The following is a 26,738-nucleotide window of genomic DNA, read 5'->3' as shown; positions in this document are numbered from 1 at the left end:
TGTGCTCCAGGTGCTTGAGGACATTCTTCCGGCGGCACTTCCTGGTGTGGCGGAAGTGCCGCATGAGCACCTGGAAGCACTCCAGGTGTCACTGGAAGGACCTTCCCCCATCTTCCCAGGTGTGGCGGAAGTGCAGAGTTCCCAGGCTTTATGAGACTTGGGGCACCCCCTGGCGGTAGCCACGGGCCCCCACAGGTTTGTGCCTCTTTGCTCCATCCCCATGATCCCCTGCTTATCCAGGGCGGTTGCCCCCTCGTGGCCTGGGGGACGTACTGACTGCCTCCCCATCCTTCCAGGCATCCCGGCTGGGTCTGGCCCCAGGTCTCCTGTGACACCTCACACTTTCAGGATTACATAAAATAAAAAAAATAAAAATCCCACAACAGCTATGAAAAGTTAATCTTGAAAGTGCAATTCAGTGTCCCCAGGCAGCTTTTTTGCTATAGTCAATAAATGGTTGAGTTTTTGTGAATGGCAGGTCATGCTCCATAGTAAATATGGGAAATCAGATAATTTTTTGGTTGCATACATGGTCTAGTATAACATAGTAGCTAGCAGTGCTGGTGCCTGTTGCTCTTGTAAATGCTGATGTAAACTACAGAGCATTAATAGTGATCCTGTAAATTTAAACTGTGTTTTGCTATACCAATATCTGTTTTCCTCACTCATGTCACAAAGTAGCGGGCGGCACGGTGGCGCAGTGGTAGCGCTGCTGCCTCGCAGTTAGAAGACCCAGGTTCACTTCCCAGGTCCTCCCTGCGTGGAGTTTGCATGTTCTCCCCGTGTCTGCGTGAGTTTCCTCCAGGCGCTCTGGTTTCCTCCCACAGTCCAAAGACATGCAGGTTAGGTGGATTGGCGATTCTAAATTGGCCCTAGTGTGTGCTTGGTGTGTGGGTGTGTTTGTGTGTGTCCTGGCACCCTGCCTGGGATTGGTTCCTGCCTTGTGCTCTGTGTTAGCTGGGATTGGCTCCAGCAGACCCCCGTGACCCTGTGTTCGGATTCAACGGGTTGGAAAATGGATAGATGGATGGATGTCACAAAGTAGATTCAAATGCCCCATTTATGATCAGATTGGATGATAATTACAAGTTTCGCTGTGGGAACTTTTACTGAAAGTCCCAAAAAACCATGATGCCCAAATTCACAGCATTGTGAGATAAGATGACTTTGCTCCTCTTTCAGTGGTATAAAATAAAAGCAGAACCAGGTCAGTCACAGTTTACTTGTGGTTATTTGGAGGTTTATTAATTATATTTGGAGGTATGTGATGTAAGCTTAATGTGCTTAGTCTGTTTTATTTTCAGAAAAAATACATATTTATCTTTAATTGCTTGTTTTGTTGACCAAGTAGCAAATCAACAGTAATATTCTCAAAACCTGACCAGAAATTCATGTGAACACAACAATGTGGAAACATGTGAAAACACTGCAACTTCCTCAACAGTACAGAGGCGAGCACCAGGTTTGTTTAATTTGTGCCACCAAGTGTCAAAGCGTTGTCCTTCACAAGCCCCTCACCATTTTAATTTTTAAAACCTTGTTCTACTGCACTTGTCCCCAGCCAATGATGATTACATTTTAAGAAAAAACTTTCAATTATGCACAAGCATGCTAGCATAGTAATTGTGAGAATACTATTATTGGACTGGATAAATGTATATAAAAGAGAAAAAAATGTATTTCTATTTGGTTGAAGCCATTTTAATAAAATATTGACATGGCCAGTGAATATTTCAATGAATCTTAAATCAGCCATATTCCAGAAATGAGGTGTTGCCAAAGATCTTAAAGCCATGCAAACATAAAGCTGACAGACTGTTGGTTGCGGCAGTGTAGACACAGGGACTTGCAGGCAAAGTGGTTGTCTGTGCATTTATCAACTTTACTCTCCATTGTGAACAGGGCCTTAGTAGCAGGTTTCTTTCCTACAATGCAAAACACTATTCCCATTACACTAATATATTCAGGCACATATTAAAACAACTGTATACCTAAATGTGCTTCATACCTGAGTGATGACAGAGGACTTGATTGGTCGAATCTTGCTCCATGCTCCCGATGGTTCACTAGATTTTTCTGTGGGTGCACCCTTTTCTGGTAGGGGAGGGAAGGCTTCAAGGTATGTAGGAATGTAAGCTTCATCCTCTGGTACACCGCCTTATTTTAAATAAACAAACAGAAAACCCCAATAGTTGTTGCACCAGTGATGCAGCTTATACTTACTGAAATACATTTCACAAGAAATATCACAAAACATTTCATCCACCAACAATAAGCAGTGGAAGCTGGTCAAAGTGAGAGCACAATCTTGTCAGGGCAGTCTTGAGTGTCCTGGTAATCCTTCAGCTATGTAGAGTCTGAAATCATATTTTGTTTAGATAGGACTGATGTGGATTTATTCATTGTAGGGTGTGGAAAGCTTAGATGCAGTGGTTGTCCAGTTTTGTTGTATGCCTACATATGCACAAGTAATTATTAATAAAAAAAAAAAACACTTGTCAATATGTCAAACAAAGCCCCCAAATGGTTAAAGAATGCTACGGCACCTAATATTGAAAATGTAAAACCAAAATTAATAAGATATCATTTTCTAATCATAGACATAAAAATAGGAATATAAGATGGTGTTAGGGCTTTTGTAAGTCAGTAAAAGTGAGGCACTTTATGAAAATAGGGGCAGTAAGGTTAGCATGAATGAAACTTACGCACACTAGTATAAACTCAATGTTTAGAACTGTAGGGAAACATAGAAGTAGAGTGTGCAAGTAATGATACCTGAAAGAGTAGAATATGAAACGATGATATGCAACAAGTACACCACAAACGCATTCTTCTCAGTCACTATAAGTCCCTGTTTAAATTCCTTCTCATTGTAAAGTAATTGAAATGAAAGCACAGCAATTTTAAAAATAAAGTATATCCTAATATGAAGGTTCAAAGATTTAGACAGATAAATAAAAAATACACTTCCCTCCTAGATGAAGTTGTGTAAACGTTGCAGAGGAAGTGAAAGGATTTTATTCCTGACCAGTGGATGTACCCAACATTGCCCTGAAATACCTGTGAATTGGGTTAAGGTAAGAAATATATATATATATACACACACATTTATATTATGATGACACTTTAGTTATTATTGACTGAAATGTTAGTGTCCCATCTGTCCTCTACACTACCTCTGTGATAGGTATCAATTTCTCTGCTCTTATTAGTCAAGAATGTTTTGTCCTTGATTGGATTTAATAATTGCCTGAATTCCTTTCAACTATAAATGCTACTTCTTTGCATTTTCTGGTTTACTGTGGTTTCACAAATACATATTTAATCCCACATCAATAAAACTGGAAAGCTTGTTTAAAACTGAATCCATAGATCACGAAAACCATCTAAAGTAGGGGGATCCAGGAGTGACTGGAGAATTTCATAGACATCACTGCATGTCTCCATATTATTAAAGGAGAGCACACCAGTGTCAGTATTCAATGTTATTTAATTCACTCAATGTTGATTTAAAATTTCAACACATCATCACATTATATTAGTATCAAAGCCAAAAACTGCAACTGCCTCATTATAAAATGAACTTGAATAAATGTTTACCATCAAGAAATAATATAATTTAACATAGTCCTGAGTTGCTCTTTCTAACACATTCTAAAATAGTGTTTCATTCTTTTGCATTACACTTAGCAACAATACAGTGGAACCTCAGTTCACGACCATAATTCGTTCCAAAACTCTGGTCGTAACCCGATTTGGTCGTGAACCAAAGCAATTTCCCCCATAGGATTGTATGTAAATACAATTAATCCGTTCCAAACCGTACGAACTGTATGTAAATATATTTTTTTTTAAGTTTTTAAGCACAAATATAGTTAATTATACCATAGAATGCACAGCGTAATAGTAAACTAAATATAAAAACATTGAATAACACTAAAAAAACTTTGAACAACAGAGAAAACTAACACTGCAAGAATTTGCGCTATAGGGAAAAAAATGAACATTTGAAAATCCGTAATTTAATAAACCACCAAGAAAAATAACATTGCAACAATGCACGCTACAAACCGATTGCTGTAAACAGAAGTGAAAACAAAAACAAGCCCGGTGTATTCTTTAACTGCCTTCTCTGCCTTATGAGTCCAGCCCCCTTTCTCTCGCATGTGTGTGTGTGTGTGTCTCTCTCTCTCATGTGTGTGTGTGCATGTGTGTGTCTCTCTCTCTCTCTCTCTCTGTGTGTGTGTGTGTGTGTGTGGGGGGGTGTCTTTCTCTCTCTCTCTCTCTCTCTCTGCACAGGGAATGCACAGGGAGAGACTGAACACATGCGGAAATCATCGGCGCGTGCACAAACCGAAAGGGAAACTGGCTTGTTCGTATACCGAGTGTGTGGTCATGAACAGATGCAAACGTTTGACGAACTTTTTGGTTGTAAACCAATTTGTTTGTGTTCAGAGACGTTCATGAACCGAGGTTCCACTGTATATAGATGTATAATATTGTTGGCTTTTTCAAAAATGTAAGGTTTTGCTTCAACAATAAAAAAATGTGCTGTCATCAATTAATTTTAGAATTATCGTCAAGGGTATATAGGACATCACAAAATAATAGGGAGTGGGTGAGCAAAACACCAGAGTTTCTTTGAACATACAGTTTTATGGAATCATAGCTGAACTTCATTTAGCATCCAATTTTGCACCCGCGAAACTCACTAAAAAGGGCATTTTGGAATTTCAAAAGTTTTGTGAGTGATTAAAAGGAAGGAAATTTGTTCATTAAAGATTTGCCAACTCCATACACTTCTTACAGATCTGTATATTTCTCAAAAAATAAGGAAAAACCATGACTGAACACAACCCATGATGAGACATCATTCTCTTAGACACATGGACACAATCTGTGATACAGCAAGACAATAAAAGTGTTATCCAAATTGGTTATCCTATTGTTAAATTCTGCAAAAAGTATTTTTTTCTTTAAAATATACACAAATAGATTTTTGTTCGCAACCTGCATAGTTTAACTACTTTTCACACAGAATTTCATAAATATATGTAGTTCAGCAGGGATGCCCAAACATTTGCATGAAAAGTTATATATCTGAGCATTTTATTTTATACCATTTTTGTTTACCCTTGTAAAGTGTGCAAATAAATTTTGTGTCTATTGTCCATCAACACTTTCAGTAATAAAGTGTGCTCAAGTATACACACTTTGCAAGGTTATTTACATTTCAGATTGTGTTTTGTAGGTGAAAAATTGGTGTGTTCTGAGCCTGCCCTCAGTGAACACACTACTTAAGAATAATTTGAACTAAACAGCATCTCTGTTTGTAACTCTGTCACTACTATGGTAAAGGGCTGGGTTTTTTCACAGAAAATAAAATTTTAAAAGGGCATACATATGTTTGTTGATGTTGCAAAAGAAAAAAGAATAAAAATTATGTTTAAGAATATTTCTCAAAAACATGGATTTCCCTGATGGTGCTGATATATCACTTAATTTTGAACTTCCCACAAATTAATCATAACATTATTTTTTGGAAAAATACTTGCTTACTGAATTTTATCCTTTTCTCATATTAACACTTTTGGAAATAATTATCAGTGGCAAATTAAATCTCTCTATTATATAAAATAATTTTGGGACGAGACGAGACTTTTTCAGAGAGACAAGACCTTTTCAGAGAGATAATTTCAAGTCCGGCGAAACGAGACTTTGTGCCAAGAGATGAATTGAAAACCTAATAGGTCCAAGCTGGGGTAGAAATATAAGACAAACAGTAGAAGAAGAAAAGAAAGAATAGAAGACAAAGTAGAATGTCGTAAAGAGGTTAAAAAATGTTGCCGCAATACACATGCAGAGCAGGTTAGAGATTATTAAAGTACTAAAATTCGAAAGTCTCAAAAAAATTTAGCAAAGACTGCATTAGTGCTAACAAACGAAAATTATTACTCAGTAAAATAAAGGAACAGCGAAAAGAGATCAAATATATGGACACAGGTAATATGACAGAAGTATGCAGATTATTCGGCTTTAAAGTTTAAGTCGGGGACTTGTAGATCGTCTAATTTGTGTTGCTATCAGGGAATAGTGTTTCTTCCCAATGAAGAGACATATCTGCGAGAAATAAAAGATTTGTTATTCGGTGAAAGTGAAATCCACAAACACTACAGGCAAAATATCCAAATCTACAATAATCTGTTCGCGTTCGCATCATTCAATGCTCAAAACATAGGTTTACACGATTCAGGACCATATGCTATGAGAATCTGTGGTTCCACAACAATTAAAGCTACTACAAGTTTAATTTCCAAGACTCCACAATTTGGTCAGGTTTATATTTATGATCACGGAGAAGCGATGCAACATAGAATCAAAAGAGTTAAATGATCGGACGAATTAGAAATTCTACAGCCAATAATGGATACAAATCCATACGTCCAAAAGTATCACACTTTACACAAAAGTTATCCAAAAGCATAACACGATTCGTCGCAAGTGGCAGATACAGGAAATGACAAGCATGTAGAGCCCACATGGGGGTTGGCGAGCGAAGTGAGCAGGGAGCAGAGCCTCCTAGCGTATATTAAGAAAGAAAGAAAGAAAGAAAGAAAGAAAGAAAGAAAGAAAGAAAGAAAGAAAGAAAGAAAGAAAGAAAGAAAGAAAGAAAGAAAGAAAGAAAGAAAGAAAGAAAGAAAGAAAGAATAAATTTGTAAAGACTGAACTTATCATTTAAGGGTGGTGATCATCCAAGTTTTTACATTTCTCTTTTAAAGATATTTAAAATAATGTTTGCAATCATATGATATGACAACAAAGAAAACATGAAAAAGTAGAGGAAATTTACATTTACATTCAAAGCCCATTCAAGCAGACTAGTGTACTGAAAGTTTGTTGTCCTTAACAAGTGTGAGTTAAGAGTTCTCATAATGAAACTTGTTAATAATGACCGGATCTACTGATTTTTCTCTTTCTATTTAGTTTATTAGCTTATTTAACATATATAAAATTATCCTCCACTCACTATAACTCAACATGTTATATTATGTAAATGTCAGGAAAAAAAACACAAATAGTTACACCATGCAGAAGAATTCTTGTATCAAGAGTATAAGGTGCTCACTGAATAATATTAACCAATATTTTGTTTAATTTCCAGTTCCATACCTGCTGTGTCCTCATCTCTCAAGCCACTGCGGTGCTCAGCAAAACTTTCAGGTGTCAACACGGCCACTGAGCTCATGGTTTCAAACCCAGATTTGCGAGTATCCGGTATTCCACTGCAAATGGATATAATCAAGTAAACAGAAGGTCCCTATTCTGGACTTTTTACTGCATGGTAACCACAGCTATATTTTAAACAGATTATTAATAAAAATAACTACTATAGAAACACTATAACCAAAAATAAACAAATTTAAGACTATTCTGGAATGTTTACCCTTACAAATTTGTTCTATTTTAACTTATTTAAAAATAAAAAGTATTACTAAAGGGAAGTTCTCTTTATTTGCAATGAACAGACAGGTTTATACAGTTTTTCAATATAACTTAAGACATGTTCAATGCCACCCTCGCTTCTAGTCTTAAATTTAAAGAATTGTTAAAGAAATACTCCACCAAAAATGATATTGTAATGTTATTTGTGTTAAAAAGAAAAAAATAAATATCACATTACACATGTTGCATATTCCACATGTCATTTATCAGTCTTAAGCTGAAAATGTGTCAAATGCATGTTTTTTTTACTAAAATATGCCAGAATGGGGGAGATTGGACTTAAATACAAAAAGTTTCCCATTTATTATGTGCAGTGAAAATTTCAGAAACATTAACAACTTTTTAGTTAAAAAAAAAAAAAATGACTGGAGAACTCATTTTTTTTTTTCCATGGATGTTTTCCCCATAGTTTGCTGTGGTACAGCATTGGTCACTATTCTCTTGTATTATATCATAAACTTTTTTCTCTCCATTTGGCATGAAAGTATAAAATTAGGAATTTTTCTTGGCTTTCACCATAAACTACATGGGGTCAGTAATATATTAAAAAATATTTTAGGCTGGAGTATTCCTTTAATACCAGCAATGCTACACCTTAATTAAGCTGGTGATGCCTGGATTATACGTTATTAACATATTTATTAAGCAGATTCTTACAGTGCTTCACCAGGACAAACTCCTGCCCCATAAGCAGCACAGATATTTTCACTAGGAAGAAAATCTTACCTCCAGTCCAATAATTCTGGAAAGCCACTCACCTGCGAAATGGTCAAATGCCAGAGAAGTCCGTCCTGAACGAGGCTACCGATGGCGCTTCAGTGTTAATTTGTGTCTTTGGTCCTGAAAAGCAATAGAATTTAAATAACTCTTACTGAAGTCTATCCACCTAAAAGTCACAAAAAAAGCTTTTCCAACAAATTGATTTTCCTGTAAACAGATGTCTATTATTATATTAATGTTTTGTGAAATAACTGACAAGATTTGACTATGCAGGTCAGTTTAACCTACAGTAGACTGCATACCCTAAAAATAAATGGCTATTACTCGGTTTAGGTAATAAAGGAGCTACAAATTGCTGAAGTGTAGTGATTACAACACTTCATATTTTTTTAAAAGAAAGTATTTACATAATCAAAAATCTTGATTTACACCAATATCAACCAAATAAAACACAACAAAAGGTTGCTTTAGGAATGTCCCTCCGTAAAAATAGATTTTACAGTACATGACCAAGACATTTCATGAAGCACAACCCTGTAATTAATTTTCCTTTGGGCCTCATTCTGCCAGCTATCATTGCACTAAGTTTACATGGCATATCCCATAGCATTGCAAAGTTATACTGTTTGGCACAAGCTGTTTAGAAACATTGTCTCTCTCCTGCACCTAGACAATCTCTCAAAACAAGTATTGCAGTTACACATTTTTAATTTTTTTAGATAAAAAAATACATAAACACACACACACTTTATATCACTCTGAAGCAACAAGCAAACAGTTCGCAACTATATATGTACAACTATGCACTCGTTCAAACCTTTACTTTCAAAATTACTTTTAATTTTAATCAAATAAACCGTAACCCTAATTTTAATTTAATTACTTTCAATGTTTACTACTAGACATAAAGGAAGCCTACATTTTGTACACTCAATTGTATTTTCTGTGCTGCGATTCACACATCTTGTCCCGTCTTCTGTTATAGTTACCCCATAAAGTTTATTTATTTATTATGTTGTTTTTTTCTTGCACTGCAGTCTGGAATAATTAAGTACATACATTTCCATTCCAGTTTCTTCCAGTACTGGGTTATGGGGGTGGGGACAATACTATATGACACTCACAAACAATAAACACAGTGCAAATCTTTAAAAAAAAAAAAAAAAAAAAAAAAAATCGACAAATTATTAAATGTTCATAAGAGGTTTATCAAGAAGATACAATGCTAACATGATTAACAAGTTTTTAAGTAAAACAGTCAAATTTCATTTATCACAATTTATTACTCAAATTTCTTTAATATAAAGGCTAATACTTCAATTTTCTTTCTCTCTCTGGTCAAGTCTGCCTTAATGTTCTCAGGAAGTTCAGAGCAGAAAAAAACACTTGCTCTAGCTGAACTACTGTAATACCTCACATAAAGGAGTACTAAAAATTAATTACAGTAAATCTTAAAAAAAAAATGCAGATACTGAAAAAATCATTTTTTGTGATCGGTCCATTTACCAATCACCATTTGAGTCTTTTGTAGTAAAAATTAGCCAAATTAAATTAGTAGGCAATCAGTTGGAGCATTACTAAATGACATACGAGTTCTCCACAAAAAACTGCATGCATTTTATCACCAAGGGGGACCCCTAATCCCTCAACGCCACTTCCCCCAGGGCATCAAATTAAATGCATATAAGTGCACTTGACACTCCAAGTGAAACAAAGGCACTCACTCATAAAACTACCCTGACTCAAATTTATATGTACCGACAGACTAGGTAGTATTATGTAACCTAAAGGTACTTCTCTCTTCCCCTCCCTTTTTGCTTCTGGCGAACCAACACCTAAGCTCACGATCACAGAGCCACTCCACCTTTATAGCATGTTTGCTAATGTGTTCTTTGAGCTTTACAGAACTGTTGTCCTTCAACTTCACTTCTGCTAACAGCCTAGGTTTTCATAAAGCAGCCAGCTCCATTTCTCTATGTAAGTCAAACTCAGGGCTCAGACAAAAAAAGGACATGCATGTTACCATAGCCTACTAGTATTATCATCAACAAATAAGAAAAAACATGGGTAGGCAAACTTTTCTTTTGTTTGTAAATTTCAATCAAATCAAAAAGTCAAACCACTTTTTAGATTTTGGGATATTTAAGTTTTTCTATGATAGGTGTTGTTTTTACTGCTAAATATTGAAATGTTTTTGATAGTGGATACCTACTACCCTCTATGTACAATCCTGCTCAATTTCAGGTTTTTAACTAAAAAGGAAATAGTGTTTTGTTTATCAGTGAGTAAGCGAAGAAGCGAGTGAGTCAGCCTTATATTCTATATGAGGAAACCATTTTCTCCATGTGTCCGTTATCCATGTTACTTAATAGGAATTCTGCCTATTCCAAAGGAAAAACGGGCTTTAGTTTAATCTAAAATATGTGGTTTATGCCAGGACCTCTTCACATACATTATTACAGACGTATATTACACACACAAAGTACATACTTCCTCCTGATATCTAGGACTAAATACTTATACTCCCAAAGTTAATTTTGCTATTTCTGTACAATATAAATTCCTTTATTTAACCCAGGCACAGGGGATGCACAAAACAGTGTGTTTCTTCATGCCGGTCCCAAGCCTGGATAAATGGGGAGGGTTAAGTCAGGAAGGGCATCAGGTGTAAAATTTTGCCAGATCAACATGCGGGCAACGAAACAGATTTCCATACTGGATTGCTCAAGGCCCGGGTTTACAGCAATCGCCACCAGTACTGTTAGACAACAGAGTGCCATCGGAAATTGGGCTACTGTTGGCCAAAGAACGAGAAAAAGAGGGGGAGACGTGCAGAGGAAAAGACTGGAACAGAGGGTAGGAACATTGAATGTTGTCAGTATAACTGGTAAGGGGAGAGAGTTAGCCGATATGATGGAGAGGTCGATATATTGTGTGTGCAAGAGACTAAATAGAAGGGGAGTAAGGCCACATGGATTGGAGGTGGATTCAAATTGTTCTATCAATGTGTGAATGGGAGGAGAAATGGGGTAGAGGTTATTCTGAAGGAACAGTATGTCAAGAGTGTTTTGAAAGTGAAAAAGAGTGTCAGACAGAGTAATGATTATGAAGCTGGAAATTGGAGGTGAGATGATGAATGTTGTTAGTGCATATGTCCTGCAAGTTGGGTGTGCAATGGATGAGAAAGAAGACTTCTGGGTTGAACTGGATGAAGTGATGGACAGTGTACCCAAGGGACAGAAAGTGGTGATTGGAGTGGATTTCAATGGACATGTTGGTGAAGGGAACAGAGGAGACGAGGAGGTGATGGGTGGGTATGGTGTCAAGGACAGGAATGAAGAAGGTCAGATGATAGTGGATTTTGCAAAAAGTATGGGCATGGCTGTGGTGAATATGCATTTTAAGAAGAGGGAGGAACATAGGGTGACATACAAGAGTGGATGAAGATGCACACAGGTAGATTACATCTTATACAGAAGAGTTGATCTGAAGGAGATTAAAGACTGCAAAGTGGTGGCAGGGGAAAGTGTAGTTAAGACAGCATATGATGGTGGTCTGTAGGATGACATTGGAGATCAAGAAGAGGAGGAGAGTGAGGGCAGAGCCAAGGATCAAATGGTGGAAGCTGAAAATGGTAGACTGCAAGGTTGAGTTTAGGGAGGAGATAAGACAGGCACTGGGTAGCAATGAAGAGTTACCAGACAGCTGGGCAACTACAGAAGAAGTAGTAAGAGTGACAGCAAGAAGGGTACTTGGCGTGACATCTAGATAGAGGAAGGAGAGAAAGGAAACCTGGTGGTGGAATAGAGAAGTAAAGGAGAGTCTAAAGAGGAAGCAGACGGCGAAGAAGAAGTAGGATAGTCAGACAGATGCAGAAAGTGGACAAGAGTACAAGGTGAAGAGAGAGGTGGAGAAGGCTAAAGAAAAGGCAAATGATGAGTTGTATGAGAGGTTGGACACTAAGGAGGAAGAAAAGGACCTGTACCAAATTGGCTAGACAGAGGGACTGAGCTGGGAAAGATATGCAGCAGGTTAGGGTGATAAAGGAAACATTCTCACAAGTGAGGAGGGTGTGTTGAGAAGATGGAAAGAGTACTTCGAGAGGCTGATGAATGAAGCGAATGAGAGAGAGAGAAGGTTGGATGATGTGGAGATAGTGAATCAGGAAGTACAACAGATTATCAAGGAGGAAGTAAGGACAGCTATGAAGAGGATGAAGAATGAAAAGGCAGTTGGTCCAGATAACATACCTGTGGAAGCATGGAGGTGTTTAGGAGAGATGGCAGTGGCATTTTTAACCAGATTTTAATGGAATCTTGGAAAGTGTGAGGATGCCTGAGGAGTGGAGAAGAAGTGTACTGGTACTGATATTTAAGAATAAGGGGGGATGTGCAAAGCTATAGTAACTACAGGGGGATAAAACTGATTAGCCACAGCATGAAGTTATGGAAAGAGTAGTGGAAGCTTGATTAAGAAGGGAGGTGATGATTAGTGAGCAGCAGTACGGTTTCATGCCAAAAAAGAGCACAACAGATTCAATGTTTGCTCTGAGGGTGTTGATGGAAAAGTATAGAGAAGGCCAGAAGGAGTTGCATTGCGTCTTTGTGGACCTGGAGAAAGTATATGACAGGGTGCCTCGAGAGAAGTTGTGGAATTGTATGAGGAAGTCGGGAGTGGGAGAGAAGTATGTAAGAGCTGTACAGGATATGTACGAGGGAAGTGTAACAATAGTGAGCTCTGCGGTAGGAGTGATGGATGCATTCAACGTGAAGCTGGGATTACATTAGACAGCAGCTCTGAGCCCTTTCTTATTTGCATTGGTGATGGACAGGTTGACAGATGAAATTAGACAGGAGTCCCCTTGGACTATGATGTTTGCTGATGGCATTGTGATCTGTAGGGAGCAGATTGAGGAGACCCTGGAGAGATGGAGATATGTTCTAGAGAGGAGAGGAATCAAGGCCAGTAGGAACAAGAGAAAATACATGTATGTGAATGAGAGGAAAGTCAGTGGAATGAGGAGGATGCAGGGAGGCAGAGTTGGGGAAAGTGGATGAGTTTAAATAATATTAAGATCTACAGGATGGTAGTGAGACCAGCTTTGTTATATGGGTTGGAGACGGTGGCACTGACCAGAAAGCTGGAGACAGAGCTGGAGGTGGGAGAGTTAAAGACGCTAAGAATTGCATTGGGTGTGACGAGGATGGACAGGATTAGAAATGAGTACATTAAGTCAGAGAGGTGAGATTGCATTGGTTTGGACATGTGCAGAGTAGAGATGCTGGGTATATTGGGAAACGGATGTTAAAGATAGACCTGCCAGGCAAGAGGAAAAGAGGAAGGCCTAAGAGAAGGTTTATGGATGTGGTGAGAGAGGAAATGCAGGTGATGCGTGTGAGAAAGCAAGATGCAGAATACAGGAAGATATGGAAAAAAAACGATCCACTGTGGCAACCCTTAACGGGAGCTGCCGAAAGAAGAAGAAGAAGATACATTCCTGTATTTATTTATTTATTCATTGATCGTTGCATTTTTGTCCTGTGAATCTGTACCCTTGTTTTTTTGTGTCTCAGGTATTGCTTGCATCTAAATTTCCCTTTGTGATTAATAAAGTTTATCAAATCTAACACACTACGGGTCAAAAGTTTTAGAATACTGACATTTTTCCAGATTTAAGCAGTTCAAGTCTAGTAAATAACCTGAAAAGATACAAAGGTAAGCAGTACAGAGCCAGAGGTTTAAAAAGTTGCTTAGGTTACCAAAAACTGAAAAATAATGTAAGTTTCCGAATTATACAGATAAGCCCTTTACAGGGAACAAGTAATGGGTTAATAACGTACAGAATTTCTGCAGCAATGGAAAGATTTTTGTTGATTACTTACAAACCCTCTTTTAAAATAGTGTTGGGCAATGGGTGCTGTTTCACCCTCTGAAGCATTATTAGGAGTACAAGTTGCTAACCCATGACTTGTTCTCTGAAAAAGGATTTTTAATGAAACTCTGAAAATTACCTTATTTCTCAGTTTTTGGTAACTTAAATGTTTCTTTCCTTAACCTCTGGCAGTTTACCTTTGTACAATTTTCAGTGTATTCAGTGAACAAGTAGAAAAATGGGAGATGTTCTAAAACCTTGGACTAGTGGTATACAATCATAGAGTACTGAGCAAAAAAATACCAAGAAAGAGCAGTAAAGAGGAAAAAAAACATAAATAAAGTTAATATTTGGTGGATCAAAGAACAGCAGCAATTCTCTTAGGCTTATTTGCATACAGTTAGTGAAGGCCCTAGCATGGTCAGTTGCTCCGGGCCTATTGAAAAACCTACCAGAGTTCCACTACAGTCTTTATCTTACTTGCTCCTGCCTCTGCAAATAATTACCAGGTCCTGACCGACTTGGTAATTTTGAGGATGTGGGCTCTATGGGGATCATACTATCTGTTTCAGGATTCTGTGTTTCTCTTTTCACTGCAGACTTAACATTTTTTTATTAAATTCTAAACCCATGAATCTTTATAAAACTGACCTGAAACAGCCCAAAATTAATCACTTTCTTGTGTTTCATAAATTCTGTACTGCCCCTGGGTTCTGACCAGAGAAGGACACATTCCTCAGATGACTAATACTTGTCGGAGGGGATTGGAATACCTAGAAAAGTGAGCTATAACAAGCAGCCTGAACAGCAGAGATAGAGGCTTATACACAACATTTAGAGACACATCAATTGTGTCTCTCTGCTACTAAAGCAAATTGGTTTCTTGCCTTACACCCTGTGATGCTGTAATGATCAATGGCTCCCTGTTACCCTAAACTGGGCAGATTAAATGTATCCCTCAGTTAGGAATATGACACTGACCAAACACTGTCAACTGCATACAAAGAAAACATCAATACACCAAACAGGCCCCCACAATTATCAATGCATTTCAGTCACTGACTGCACATGTGCATTGCATTGTGGTCTGTGTGCCAGCTTCACAATGTAAGTATCAACAGCAGCAGTTTTTTTTTGTTCTTTTTATATAATTCAGATATTTTTGTTTTAAGAAATTAAGTACTGCATTACACGGCTTGTTACTTTAAAAACTAATCCAACCATGTAATTTTTTAACCCAGCAACACTGGTTCAAAGCACCTGCTATCATTCTTCTGCCCCCAATCGTTCTGCTTTCGTGGACAAGTGAGTTTCTGAGCTTTTTTTCCAGCTTTGCACCAATGGATTTTTGGTCTCAACTCTGCCATTTCAAAGCTGAACATTTTCTGCTCTAGAAGGAACTACATCCAATGAGCAACACTACATTTCTAGACCTCAACTATGCTTGTTTATTGTGCTTCTGCAGAAGACCTTGGATACCACATGGAAACACAGGTCTGCCACTAAAATTCTGCTTAGAAGAACCTAAACATTAGATCATTAGCACCAGTCTCTTATATTTGCGTAAGTAAGCATAGCCTACATGCCTAAAAAGATCTCACACTTTTGAACTCAAAAGGGGTCTACTACTATATTAGTTTCTTTCTTTCTTTAAGGACATACAAACCTCTTATCTAAGTTATCTAAGTATCAACTAAGTAACCTAGTACTGGCATTCATATGTATTAAAATATAATGCAGTGTCCAAATTTATTCTTACATTTACCAGTACTCTTCTGAAACCAAAAAATACTGCTCAAAATCAATTTTAAAAATAAAAGGTCAAACATTATATCTGTAATACTGAATTAATGAACTACAGGATATTTTCAATTAAACTAACTCTTTAGAGCTGTTTTAAACAACAAACCTTTAAAACCTTGTTTGCCAAAAAATCCCTTTGTTAGCTTTGTCACTTTTATCCCTTTCAGAAATAAACATTATCTTACCTATCTTGCGTATTTTCTTCTTAAAATTCCAACTGAATGACAAGTAAACCTCGAACAAAGTAAATTGAAAAGCATTTTCTTTTTTCCCCAGCTATGGACTACTACTGTTACAAACAGTAAACAGATATCCCCCTTTAATCTAGGTTTAGATAAGTGTTAATGCCCCATATATATTATATATTATATATATATATATTATATATATATATATATTATATATTATATTATATATACACACACAGTGAGGAACATAAGTATTTGAACACCCTGCGATTTTGCAAGTTCTCCCACTTAGAAATCATGGAGGGGTCTGAAATTCACATTGTAGGTGCATTCCCACTGTGAGAGACAGAATGTAAAAAAAAAAATTCAGGAAATCACATTGTATGATTTGTGCACAATTTATTTGTATTGCACTGCTGCACATAAGTATTTGAACACCTGGCAATCAGCAAGAATTCTGGATCTCAAAGACCTGTTACTCTGCCTTTAAGAAGTCCACCTCTACTCCACTTAGTCATCTTAATTAGTACCACCTGTCTGAGCTCTTTAAAGACACCTGTCCACCCCACAGTCAGTCAGACTCCAACTGCTACCATGAGCAAGACCACAGAGCTGTCAAAAGACACCAGAGACAAAACTGTGGACCTCCACAAGGCTGGAAAGGGCTACGGGGCAATTGCCAAGCAGCTTGGTGAAAATAGATCAACTGTTGGAGCAATTGTCAGAAAATGGAAGAGGCTAAAGATGACTGTCAGTCTCCCTCGGACTGGGGCTCCATGCAAGATCTCACCTCGTGGGGTATCACAGATGATAAGAAAGGTGAGGAATCAGCCCAGAACTACACTGGAGGAGCTGGTCAATGACATGAAGAGAGCTGGGACCACAGTTTCAAAGGTCACTGTCGGTAGAACACTATGCCATCATGGTTTCAAATCACGCATTGCACGGAAGGTTACCCTGCTCAAGTCATCACATGTCCAGGCCCGTCTGAAGTTTGCCAATGACCATCTGGATGATCTAGAGGAGGCATGGGAGAAAGTCATGTGGTCAGATGAGACCAAAATAGAACTTTTTGGTCTAAACTTCACTCGCAGTGTTTGGAGGAAAAAGAAGGAGGAGTTGCATCCAAGAACACCATCCCTACTGTGAAGCATGGGGGTGGAAACATCATGCTTTGGGGGTGCTTTTCTGCGAAGGGGACAGGACGACTGCACTGTATTAAGGAGAGGATGAATGGGGCCATGTATTGTGAGATTTTGAGCAACAACCTCCTTCCCTCAGTCAGAGCACTGAAGATGGGTCGTGGCTGGGTCTTCCAATATGACAATGACCCGAAGCACACAGCCAGGATAACCAAGGAGTGGCTCCGTGAGAAGCATATCAAGGTTCTGGAGTGGCCTAGCCAGTCTCCAGACCTAAATCCAATCGAAAATCTTTGGAGGGAGCTGAAACTCCGTGTTGCTCAGCGCCAGCACAGATCTAGAGGAGATCTGTGTGGAGGAGTGGGCCAAAATCCCTGTTGCAGTGTGTGCAAACCTGGACAAGAACTACGGGAAACGTTTGACCTCTGTAATTGCAAACAAAGGCTTCTGTACCAAATTTTTCTCAGGTGTTCAAATACTTATGTGCAGCAGTGCAATACAAATAAATTCTGTACATATCATACAATGTGATTTCCTGAATTTTTTTTTTTACATTCTGTCTCTCACAGTGGGAATGCACCTACAATGTGAATTTCAGACCCTTCCATGATTTCTAAGTGGGAGAACTTGCAAAATCGCAGGGTGTTCAAATACTTATGTTCCTCACTGTATATATCTATATATATAATTCACTATGCCGCTGCCAGAGCAAGACACCCACGGAAGCACGCAGGACGGAGCCACACCCACCAACTCTAAGACCATTGGATACGACGACAACTCGCAGAGCCACGCCCACCAACTCGGACGCGACGACACAGAAAAAACAGCGTCATTTATGTTCGTCTGTGGTAGAGTCCACATGAACCTCTGAGCCACGTTGACTGTTCATAGAGGCATGTTTCTTGCGGATGTGAATCGCTATATGCAGCGTGTAAAACAGTTTGCGAGGGGTATCCAATGGGATCCTTAAAACAATCCTTTAAAACTGAGGTTAAAACACAATGGAAGGAAGCAGTCTTTAAAAACCAATAAGCCCTGTGCCTCTGTTTCATTAGCGTCTCACCTGCTTCACCGATGCAGGCCCTGCAACAGTCAAGACGCTCTCTCAGCGGAGCTGACCTTCTCTGTACCTGACTCCACTACTGTCAGTCGCCTGATTAAAAATGGCCTTTTGAAGGGGAGGTATGGACCCGCTATACCACAGGAACACATTGTCTTCGAGCCTGCTCTCGCTCACTCTAACGTACTGGCTTTCTCTCTCTCTCCTCACTCGCTCGCACACTGCATAGGAGAGAAACACCCGCAGCATTACTCCACCCGGAAACCGTTTCAGCCACACTTCCACACCCCTCGCTACGGTGTGAGCGCGATGATTATTTATTTAAAAATGGCCTTTGAAGGGGAGCTGTGGACCCGCTATACCACAGGAACACCTGTGACATTGCCTTCACATTGTTTTCCTTTTATTTCTGATCCCGTCGAGCAGATCAGACACCCAGGCAAACAACACTGAATAATCAATAGCTACAACTACTTTGCCCACCCCAACTCCTCAACTGAGTCGGTTTCGTCTGTGTTCAGCAGTGTTTCCCAAACTCGGTCCTGGTGAACCCCTGTGTTTCGTGATGGAAACCGGGGCTTGCAACTGTTCCCCACGAACAAGGAATTCCCAGTAAATGCGGGTCATACGCTTGCACTGATTACGTCCCTGCCCTTTGTACACCCTCCCACCCCTGCTACTACCATGGTCGGGTGACTTGGTGGATTATATATAGAAAAGAAGCCAGAGCCGCAAAGAACAATGAAAAGTCTACGTGGCTCAGAGGTGCATGTGGACTGTGCAAAGACGAAAACAACTCAGATGACGAGTTGCAGGTGGGCACATGAGCAGGCAGTGCATACTGAACAAGAAATCAGCAGACTAGCATGATGGAGAGGGCGGAATGGGCGTCCATCCCCTCTCCTCCCGTTCCACCCTCCGCGCCCGAGCGCCGTCCAACCCCGTCCCTCGCTCTGGGAGGAGAAGGCGCGACGGCGGTCCTCCAGTTTTCAGTCACGGACAATTGTATGTTGGTTCGTACCATGCATTGTTGCAATGTTACTTTTCTTGGTGGTTTATTAAATTACAGATTTTTCAAATGTTCATTTTTTCCCTGTGCTTAAAAATCATTAAAAAAGTGGCCTGATTATGCAGCGTATGCTACGCCGCAGGTTGGCTAGTATATATATATATATATATAATATTTAAAAATGATTCGGTTTGGTCCGTTTATAGGAGATGGACGTCTGAAGCAGAGCTCCGCTAGCAGCGGCTTTATTTTCCCACGTATTTCATATTATTTAGAGGTATCCTGTATTTAACCCGACCAAGGAACTTCCACTACAATATACAAGCATGAGTAACAAGAAGAAAAGTCAGAAAGAACCGGAAAAGAAACTTAAAGCTGCATCGAAGTCCGGACAGACTTCCGGCCTGAGTGCAGGTGTAAGGTATGGCATCACGGAGACTGACCTGGAACAGGCAGAAGAGTGCGCAGAATTCCTGGGGCCCCGCTCCATTGTATCGTCTCCAGTCGAGAGTGAAAATGGGAGCGAAGGCGCAAGTGATACAGGTCGCGAGGGATCGCCGATTACTGAGGATCATTCGAGACTAGAAAGGGCTCTGCAGGACGTGCTCTCATCTACTCATCGCGAGCCTGTAACAGGAGCTGCATTTTCACTTGCGGAGCACGAAAGCAGAAGCGAACTGTCCGAACTGAAAGAGATGATCGCTACACAGATAGCTACACAGAAAGAGATGAACACTACACTGGCCACTGCCATGGTTACGGCCATGAATGAGCTTAAGAAAGATAACACAAATGATCTTAAGAAGGTGGCCACTGAGCTCAAGAAGGATAACAAAGATAAGGAAACGCGTCTATTTGAACGTTTCAACGTGAACTTTAAAGGCATGTGAGTTATAGACGTGAGTGTGAAAATGTGGAAGTGATTAAAGTAGGATTCGTTTTATTTATTTATTTTTTTATTTCTTTCTTTTTTTTTTTTTTTTTAATTTATTTATTTATTTTATTTTACTATACCTTAAAGTAGACTGTTTAACTTCATACCCTTGGTTTAATGCTTGTTCTACTATTTATACAATTACCATTATACTATTACAGCATGAATTACCAGGTTTATCCTAGACTATTTTTTAAAATCACTCCCAGGGCTTTTTTTTTTTTTTTTTTTTAATCTTAATATCTTAACTTAAAAGCGCTGAAGATTATTTCAAGATTAAATATTGTTAATGAGAACATTTTCGGCAGATAGTATTAAGGATTTAACTGTAAAAGATATCTCTGTTTTAATTCTGTAACGCCGCTGCAGGGTGGGGTTTGTTTTGTTTTGGACGTGCTCTGTCTCTTCGTATGTCAGAGGACTGGAACATCGCGAAGTGGGGTCTAGCCTCTTGTGGGGAGGCAAAATGGGGGGGTGGGGGGATAAAAGGGGGGAGAGAAGGAGTGCAGGTTATATCTAATCTATTCTTATAATCCTTATAATTATAAATATCAATGCAGCAACAGGCTAACATGCAACAACTCCTGGGGAATCTTGAAACTAAGATTAAAACTGCCATATTACCAATTAAAACTATAAAATGACATTAAAAACTCAGAATCAATGTCTCCATGATGGGACAGTTAACTTTGTGAGCTGGAATGTTAAAGGCCTGAATCACGAATTAAAGAGAAAGAAAGTATGCTCTCACCTAACAGGCTTAAACGCTAAAATAGTATTTTTACAGGAGACCCACTTACTAACCAAGGATCAGTTCAGATTACAAAAAGACTGGACTGGCCAAATGTTCCATTCTAGCTTTATAAAGAAAACTAGAGGGGTGGGAATTCTCATACATAGAACAGTTCCATTTGTAGCATCAGAGGTAGTGTCGGACCCTGAAGGGAGATATGTGATGGTCATGGGCAACTTATATAACAGTAAAATGATTTTGATAAATGTTTATGCACCCAATGTTGATGATAAGGAATTCATGCAAAATCTATTTGCATCCATTCCCAGTGTGAACACTCATAAAATTATAATGGCTGGGGACTTTAATTGTGTTTTAAATCCACTCTTAGATAGGACTCCTGTGACAGGGGGGACGACATCTAATACTGCAAAGATAATTACACAGTTTTTAAATGATCACAACTTATCAGACCCCTGGAGGTTTCTTAACCCAAACTCAAGAACATATTCGTTCTACTCACCAGTGCATTATAGCTACTCAAGAATTGATTATTTTTTTATAGATAATAATTTCCTGCCTACAATTAAATCATGCAAATATGACACAATTGTTATCTCTGACCATGCCCCTCTAGTCTTGGAGCTAAAATCAATAAGCCCCTCGTACTCACCTCGCAGATGGCGTCTTAACCCTCTTTTATTGGCAGACGAGAACTGCACAGAATTTATATCCAAACAAATCAGCTTCTTCCTAGAGACAAACACGTCTACAGAGGTTTCTGCAGGAACACTCTGGGAAACTCTAAAGGCCTTCCTAAGAGGCCAGATTATTTCATATCTTTCCCATAGAAATAAATTAGAAACCAAGAAAGTGTCAGAGCTAAGAAATGAAATTACTAGAATAGATGAAGAACAAGCCAGGCGTCCAAGTGAAGCTCTTCACAGGAAAAGGCAGGCCCTGCATACAGAACTTAACATCTTAACAACTAAAGAAACTGAACAACTTATTTATAAGTCTAGACAGCATTACTATGAACACGGAGAAAAAGCTAATAAGCTTTTAGCTCAACAAATTCATAAACAAGAAGTTCACAATGAAATACCAGTAATCACCAACAAGAATGGAGAAGAAATCATCGACCATAATAAAATAATGCACACATTTAGAGATTACTATAAGTCTTTATATTCCACTGAGCCCAAAGAAGACAACACACAATCTAATGCATTTCTGGATAATTCACAAATACCACAAATAGATGCTCTAAGTGCTGAGGAACTAGATAAACCTCTAACGCTAACAGAATTACTAGACGCTATAAAGTCACTACAAAGCGGGAAATCATCAGGCCCTGATGGTTACCCCGTAGAGTTTTATAAGAAATTCTCCACTCAGCTAGCTCCACTCTTATTGGTAACATTTACAGAAGCTAAAGACCACCAAATACTACCTCAAACATTTCGACAAGCATTAATCACCGTCTTTCCTAAACAAAATAAGGACTTGTTACAATGTGCATCATATAGACCAATTTCACTCCTGAATAATGATGTTAAGATACTCTCAAAAATCCTAGCTAGAAGGATGGAGAAAGTGCTGCCCTCGGTAATATCACAAGATCAAACTGGATTTATTAAAGGCCGACATCTATCTTCAAATCTCCGACGCTTGTTTAATGTTATATATTCACCAGCAAAATCAAACACCCCAGAGATATTACTATCATTAGACGCAGAAAAGGCATTTGACATGATCGAATGGAATTACCTTTTCACTGCATTGGAGAAATTTGGGTTTGGCCCGAATATTTGTGCTTGGATTAAACTACTGTATACCAGTCCAGAAGCTTCAGTTTGTATTAATAAAATTTGCTCAGACTACTTTAAACTAGAACGTGGTACCAGACAAGGATGTCCCTTGTCGCCACTGTTGTTTGCAATCGCTATTGAACCACTGGCGGTTCACTGCCGAAATTCTCATCAGATAAAGGGGATTGTCAGAGAAGGACTGGAACAGAAAATTTCTCTATATGCAGATGATATGGTCTTATATATATCGGACCCAGAAAACACTGTCCCTGCTGTTTTAACAGCACTAACAGAATTTCAAAAGATATCTGGTCTTAGAATTAATCTGAATAAAAGTATACTCTTTCCAGTGAACTCACAAGCATATAATATTAAATTAGACACCCTACCTTTTACCATAGCAGATCAGTTTAAATACCTAGGGGTAAATATCACAAGTAAACATAAAGCTCTTTATCAACAAAATTTTGGCGTCTGTATGGAAAAAATTAAGCAAGACTTGCATAGATGGTCAACCCTTCATCTCACTCTAGCCGGAAGAATTAACATTGTTAAGATGAATATCCTTCCTAAACTTCTCTTTTTATTTCAAAACATTTCAATATATATCAATAAATCGTTTTTTAAACAGTTAGATTCAATAATAACCTCATTCATTTGGAACTCAAAACACCCACGTATCCGAAGAGCGACCCTACAAAGACCTCAGGCAGAAGGTGGCATGGCTTTACCTAATTTTCAGTTTTATTACTGGGCAGCAAACATATGTAGAAGAAGAATGTTCTCCTCAGCACCATGTATTTTGTGTGTTTAGTAAATTAGAATCTTTATAATAACTATTTTGTAACTTGCCAGTGAGAGACGCTTTGGCTTATGAACTAACAAAAATATATTATTCCAGGGTTCAGGAGAAATAGTGTCCACATGAATAAAATGTAAGCTGTTTCTTGTTTTTCCCTTTTCTCAGAGTGAATGTTTCAGGGACAAGGTCACAAGGCTGCAGAACTGCACATGTAGTTTATGCAAAGGCGTCTCTCCTGTGCTTAGCTTCCAAAACACAGATAATGCTTAGCTCAACAGACATATTGTTTAACTTTACTGGTTTGATAAGGATGTTCTTTCTGTCTTATTAAACATGAGATGCTGAAGTATAAAAAACCCCTCCTGGCTTTTGATCAGGGTTCAATTGAGCTTTGCGGCTATAGGTTATACTCTTTTGAATCTCTACTTACTGCGACTCCAAATAAATAAATAAACAAGAATTGAGAAAATATTATCTGTCTGCTTTTCAGTGTGCATTTTTTCGTCCACAGTTTTGGCGCCCGAACGTGGGGCAGGTGACGGGCAGACGACTCCCTGGGCGGGTTCGTCCAAGTGGACCGATTTCCGGGATCGAGGACCAGCTCCGGTAAAAGTTAGGACTGGCCAACCTTGGGCGCTTTCCTGCGTGGGGAGTCGCTGACCTCCTCCTGACCGAAACGAAAAGCAACTGGACGGGATTTTTCCAGGCAGGCAGAAGGAGTCGCGGTGAGTAGATTCGGGGGATTCCCGTTGGTTTGACTGGTGTGCTGGAAGAAATAGAAGTATACGGGGGAATAATAAAAGAGAATAAAAAATAAAAAGCATGCTAAAAGAATAGAGAATTATACCGTATCGACCTAGAAGGGTTCTAGGGATTCATAGAGAGCGACGGCACAGTGTGAATGCTAGTAAGTCATCCCTTAAGAATTCGAGTAGAAAGGACCGAGTGGCACGTTCCTATATTAAGAGGAATAGGGGTGAAAGGGGCAGTTAGAGTACGTGTGAAATTTGAAGAGGGGAGGTTGATTTCCACTTGTCAACTGGTTGATTCCGGGGACGACAAGTGGAACGAGAAATAATCGGGGATTGGGTTGCTCTCTATTGAAGGCCTGCCGCTTACTATGGGAAATTGTAATGGCACGCCAGTCAAACAGGTCCCCCAGGGTCCTCAAAACCTAATGTTAGAAGGGTTATTTTCAGAGAATCACCAGGCTCCTAGTACACCGTCGGGATTGAAAGGCGGGTCCCCTAAACAGTTAATAGAGAAGCAGACTGGGTTGGATTTAAAAAGGCATGTAAGAAGTGGAATAAGCAGAGGCGTAACAACCTGCTGGCTGCTGAAGTCAAAACACAAAAAAGACAAGGAAGAATTATTGCTAGCGTTGCAGAAAATGAAGATAGAGACAGCGCCCAAGCCTGAAAGTAAAAGAAAGCAGACCGAAAAGAAAGACCCCCTATACCCCATAATCTGTCCACCCCCTCCTTACCAAAACTCCCCCGCTTCCACCTCCTGCACCCTCTTCTCCAACAACACCCCCTGTTAACAGACGAACCGTCTGGAGCAGGTTTTTACGATGAACAATATCATTATGACCCATCCTCACATATTGACCCTGAGGAAGATAATTCAGATCATTCACAAGGTGCTACTGGGTTGCAATGGCAGAAATTAAAAGAGTCATCTGTCTCCCAGCGCACGAGCAGTCGGTGGACTGCAATTTGTGGAGCTGTTACAGCAGCTGGATAACATGTATGAAACAAATGCTGCAGAGTGGACACAGGTGCTCCGTCGACAGCTGAGCACCGCATGGGCAACTGTAAATCACGGTGATCATAACGGTGTCCCTTGGCGTTGGAATGAAGGTCCTTTCCTTGCCCAGTGAGAGCCTTTGAAAGGAGCCCTGGCAGAAAAATATAAAAAAGGGCACAAACTGGTCACTAATTTCAGCCGGCTCACCGATTGCAAGATCTGATGGCTAATCACTCTGGGCTAGACAATACAAACGATAGAACTCGTGCTGCAGTGCCTCCTTTCATCTCGGGACTGAGAAGTGACATTCAAAGCAAAGTCTGCACGTCCTGCAAAAAAGCTGGAAGACCGCAACGTTCGAGGAAGACAAGCGTCATGCAGAGCATGCTGACAGTCAGACTAAATTAAAAGAGTCAGACACACAGACCAAACTTTTGGCTGCACAAATAAATTACTATACTGGAAGAACTGACCTGGCTAGGGGGAGAGGACGTGGAAAATTCTTTGGAGGTCGAGGGCGAGGGCACGGAAGAGGACGCGGGTTCCATTTATCAAACCCTAATAATCCTTTTGCTCAGATGCCTAACCCTTCGGAGCAGAGGAGCAGACGCCAGCGTCATATGCCTGCCGCTGCTGCGGTGAACTTGGACATTTCAGACGCAACTGCCCACACAAGCGCCTCCGTCACCCCCTCTCCCTGAGCCTAATGACATTCCTTGGTCCTAAGAAATATCAGGGACCCCAGCCACTTTTTCCAGTTTCCTTTGCTTACTCGTCATGCTGAAACTGATCTTTTATTGACTTTAATGGCAAAGAAACTGCCTTTGAAATGGACACAGGAGCCATGCGCTGAAGGAGGTTCCTGTGCAATTACAGCTCAGCATTAACAGTTTCATTATTGACTCGTTCCTTTCTGTTAAATCATTTGTGTCCTGTGAAACTGCTGGGATGGGATCTTATGACTTAATTGTCAGTCTCAATTTTCTTTAACTGAACAAGGATTTTTGCTGCTCCATTCCTAAGCTCCTGTGCCAAAACTTCACACCCCCAGCCCTCTTTTACAGCCTGGACCCTGAACATCTCCCCGCACACCTTCCTTTTTGAAAGTCCTTCATTTCTTTCCCCTCATGCCTATTTTCCTCACTTACAAGTCCCGGACACCCTGCCTTGTACTGCCCAGTATTTCCCTACTGAAGTGGACACACCTTGGTTAGAATCTTTTCTTTCCTCCAGCACATGCCCTGAAACTTTGCACATTCCATGTATTTTTGTTGTCTACTAAAGCAGTTGCTTCAGTGCACCTCACATATTCACAAAGCGTTTTCTGTTTAGGAGATTCGGTTCCCCATGTTTCCTTAGCACTGTGGTCCCAAGGGAAAAATTGATTATGGAAGGATAGCACACTGAGC

General features: G+C 39.5%; 1 protein-coding gene across 2 annotated transcripts in view; it reads right to left on the bottom strand.

Annotated features, from left to right (window-relative positions):
• The window catches only part of hdlbpb (high density lipoprotein binding protein b), a 163,412-nt gene that overhangs the window by 93,849 nt on the left and 42,825 nt on the right, over positions 1-26,738 (bottom strand). For both annotated transcript variants that reach the window (XR_007934582.1, XM_051925431.1), the window contains exons 2-4: positions 8,262-8,343; positions 7,171-7,283; positions 2,009-2,157 (exon numbers count right to left, since the gene is read on the bottom strand). Coding sequence is in view for 1 of the 2 variants with exons in the window: in XM_051925431.1 (XP_051781391.1) it covers positions 2,009-2,157; positions 7,171-7,246 (225 nt within the window). In the remaining variant the exon portion in view is untranslated. The remainder of the gene's footprint in view (positions 1-2,008; positions 2,158-7,170; positions 7,284-8,261; positions 8,344-26,738) is intronic.

This window comes from Erpetoichthys calabaricus, chromosome 3 (genome assembly GCF_900747795.2).
Source record: "Erpetoichthys calabaricus chromosome 3, fErpCal1.3, whole genome shotgun sequence".
NCBI lineage: Eukaryota > Metazoa > Chordata > Cladistia > Polypteriformes > Polypteridae > Erpetoichthys > Erpetoichthys calabaricus.
The sequence above is the reverse complement of the archived record's forward strand: the minus strand, read 5'-3'. Positions and strand labels throughout refer to the sequence as shown.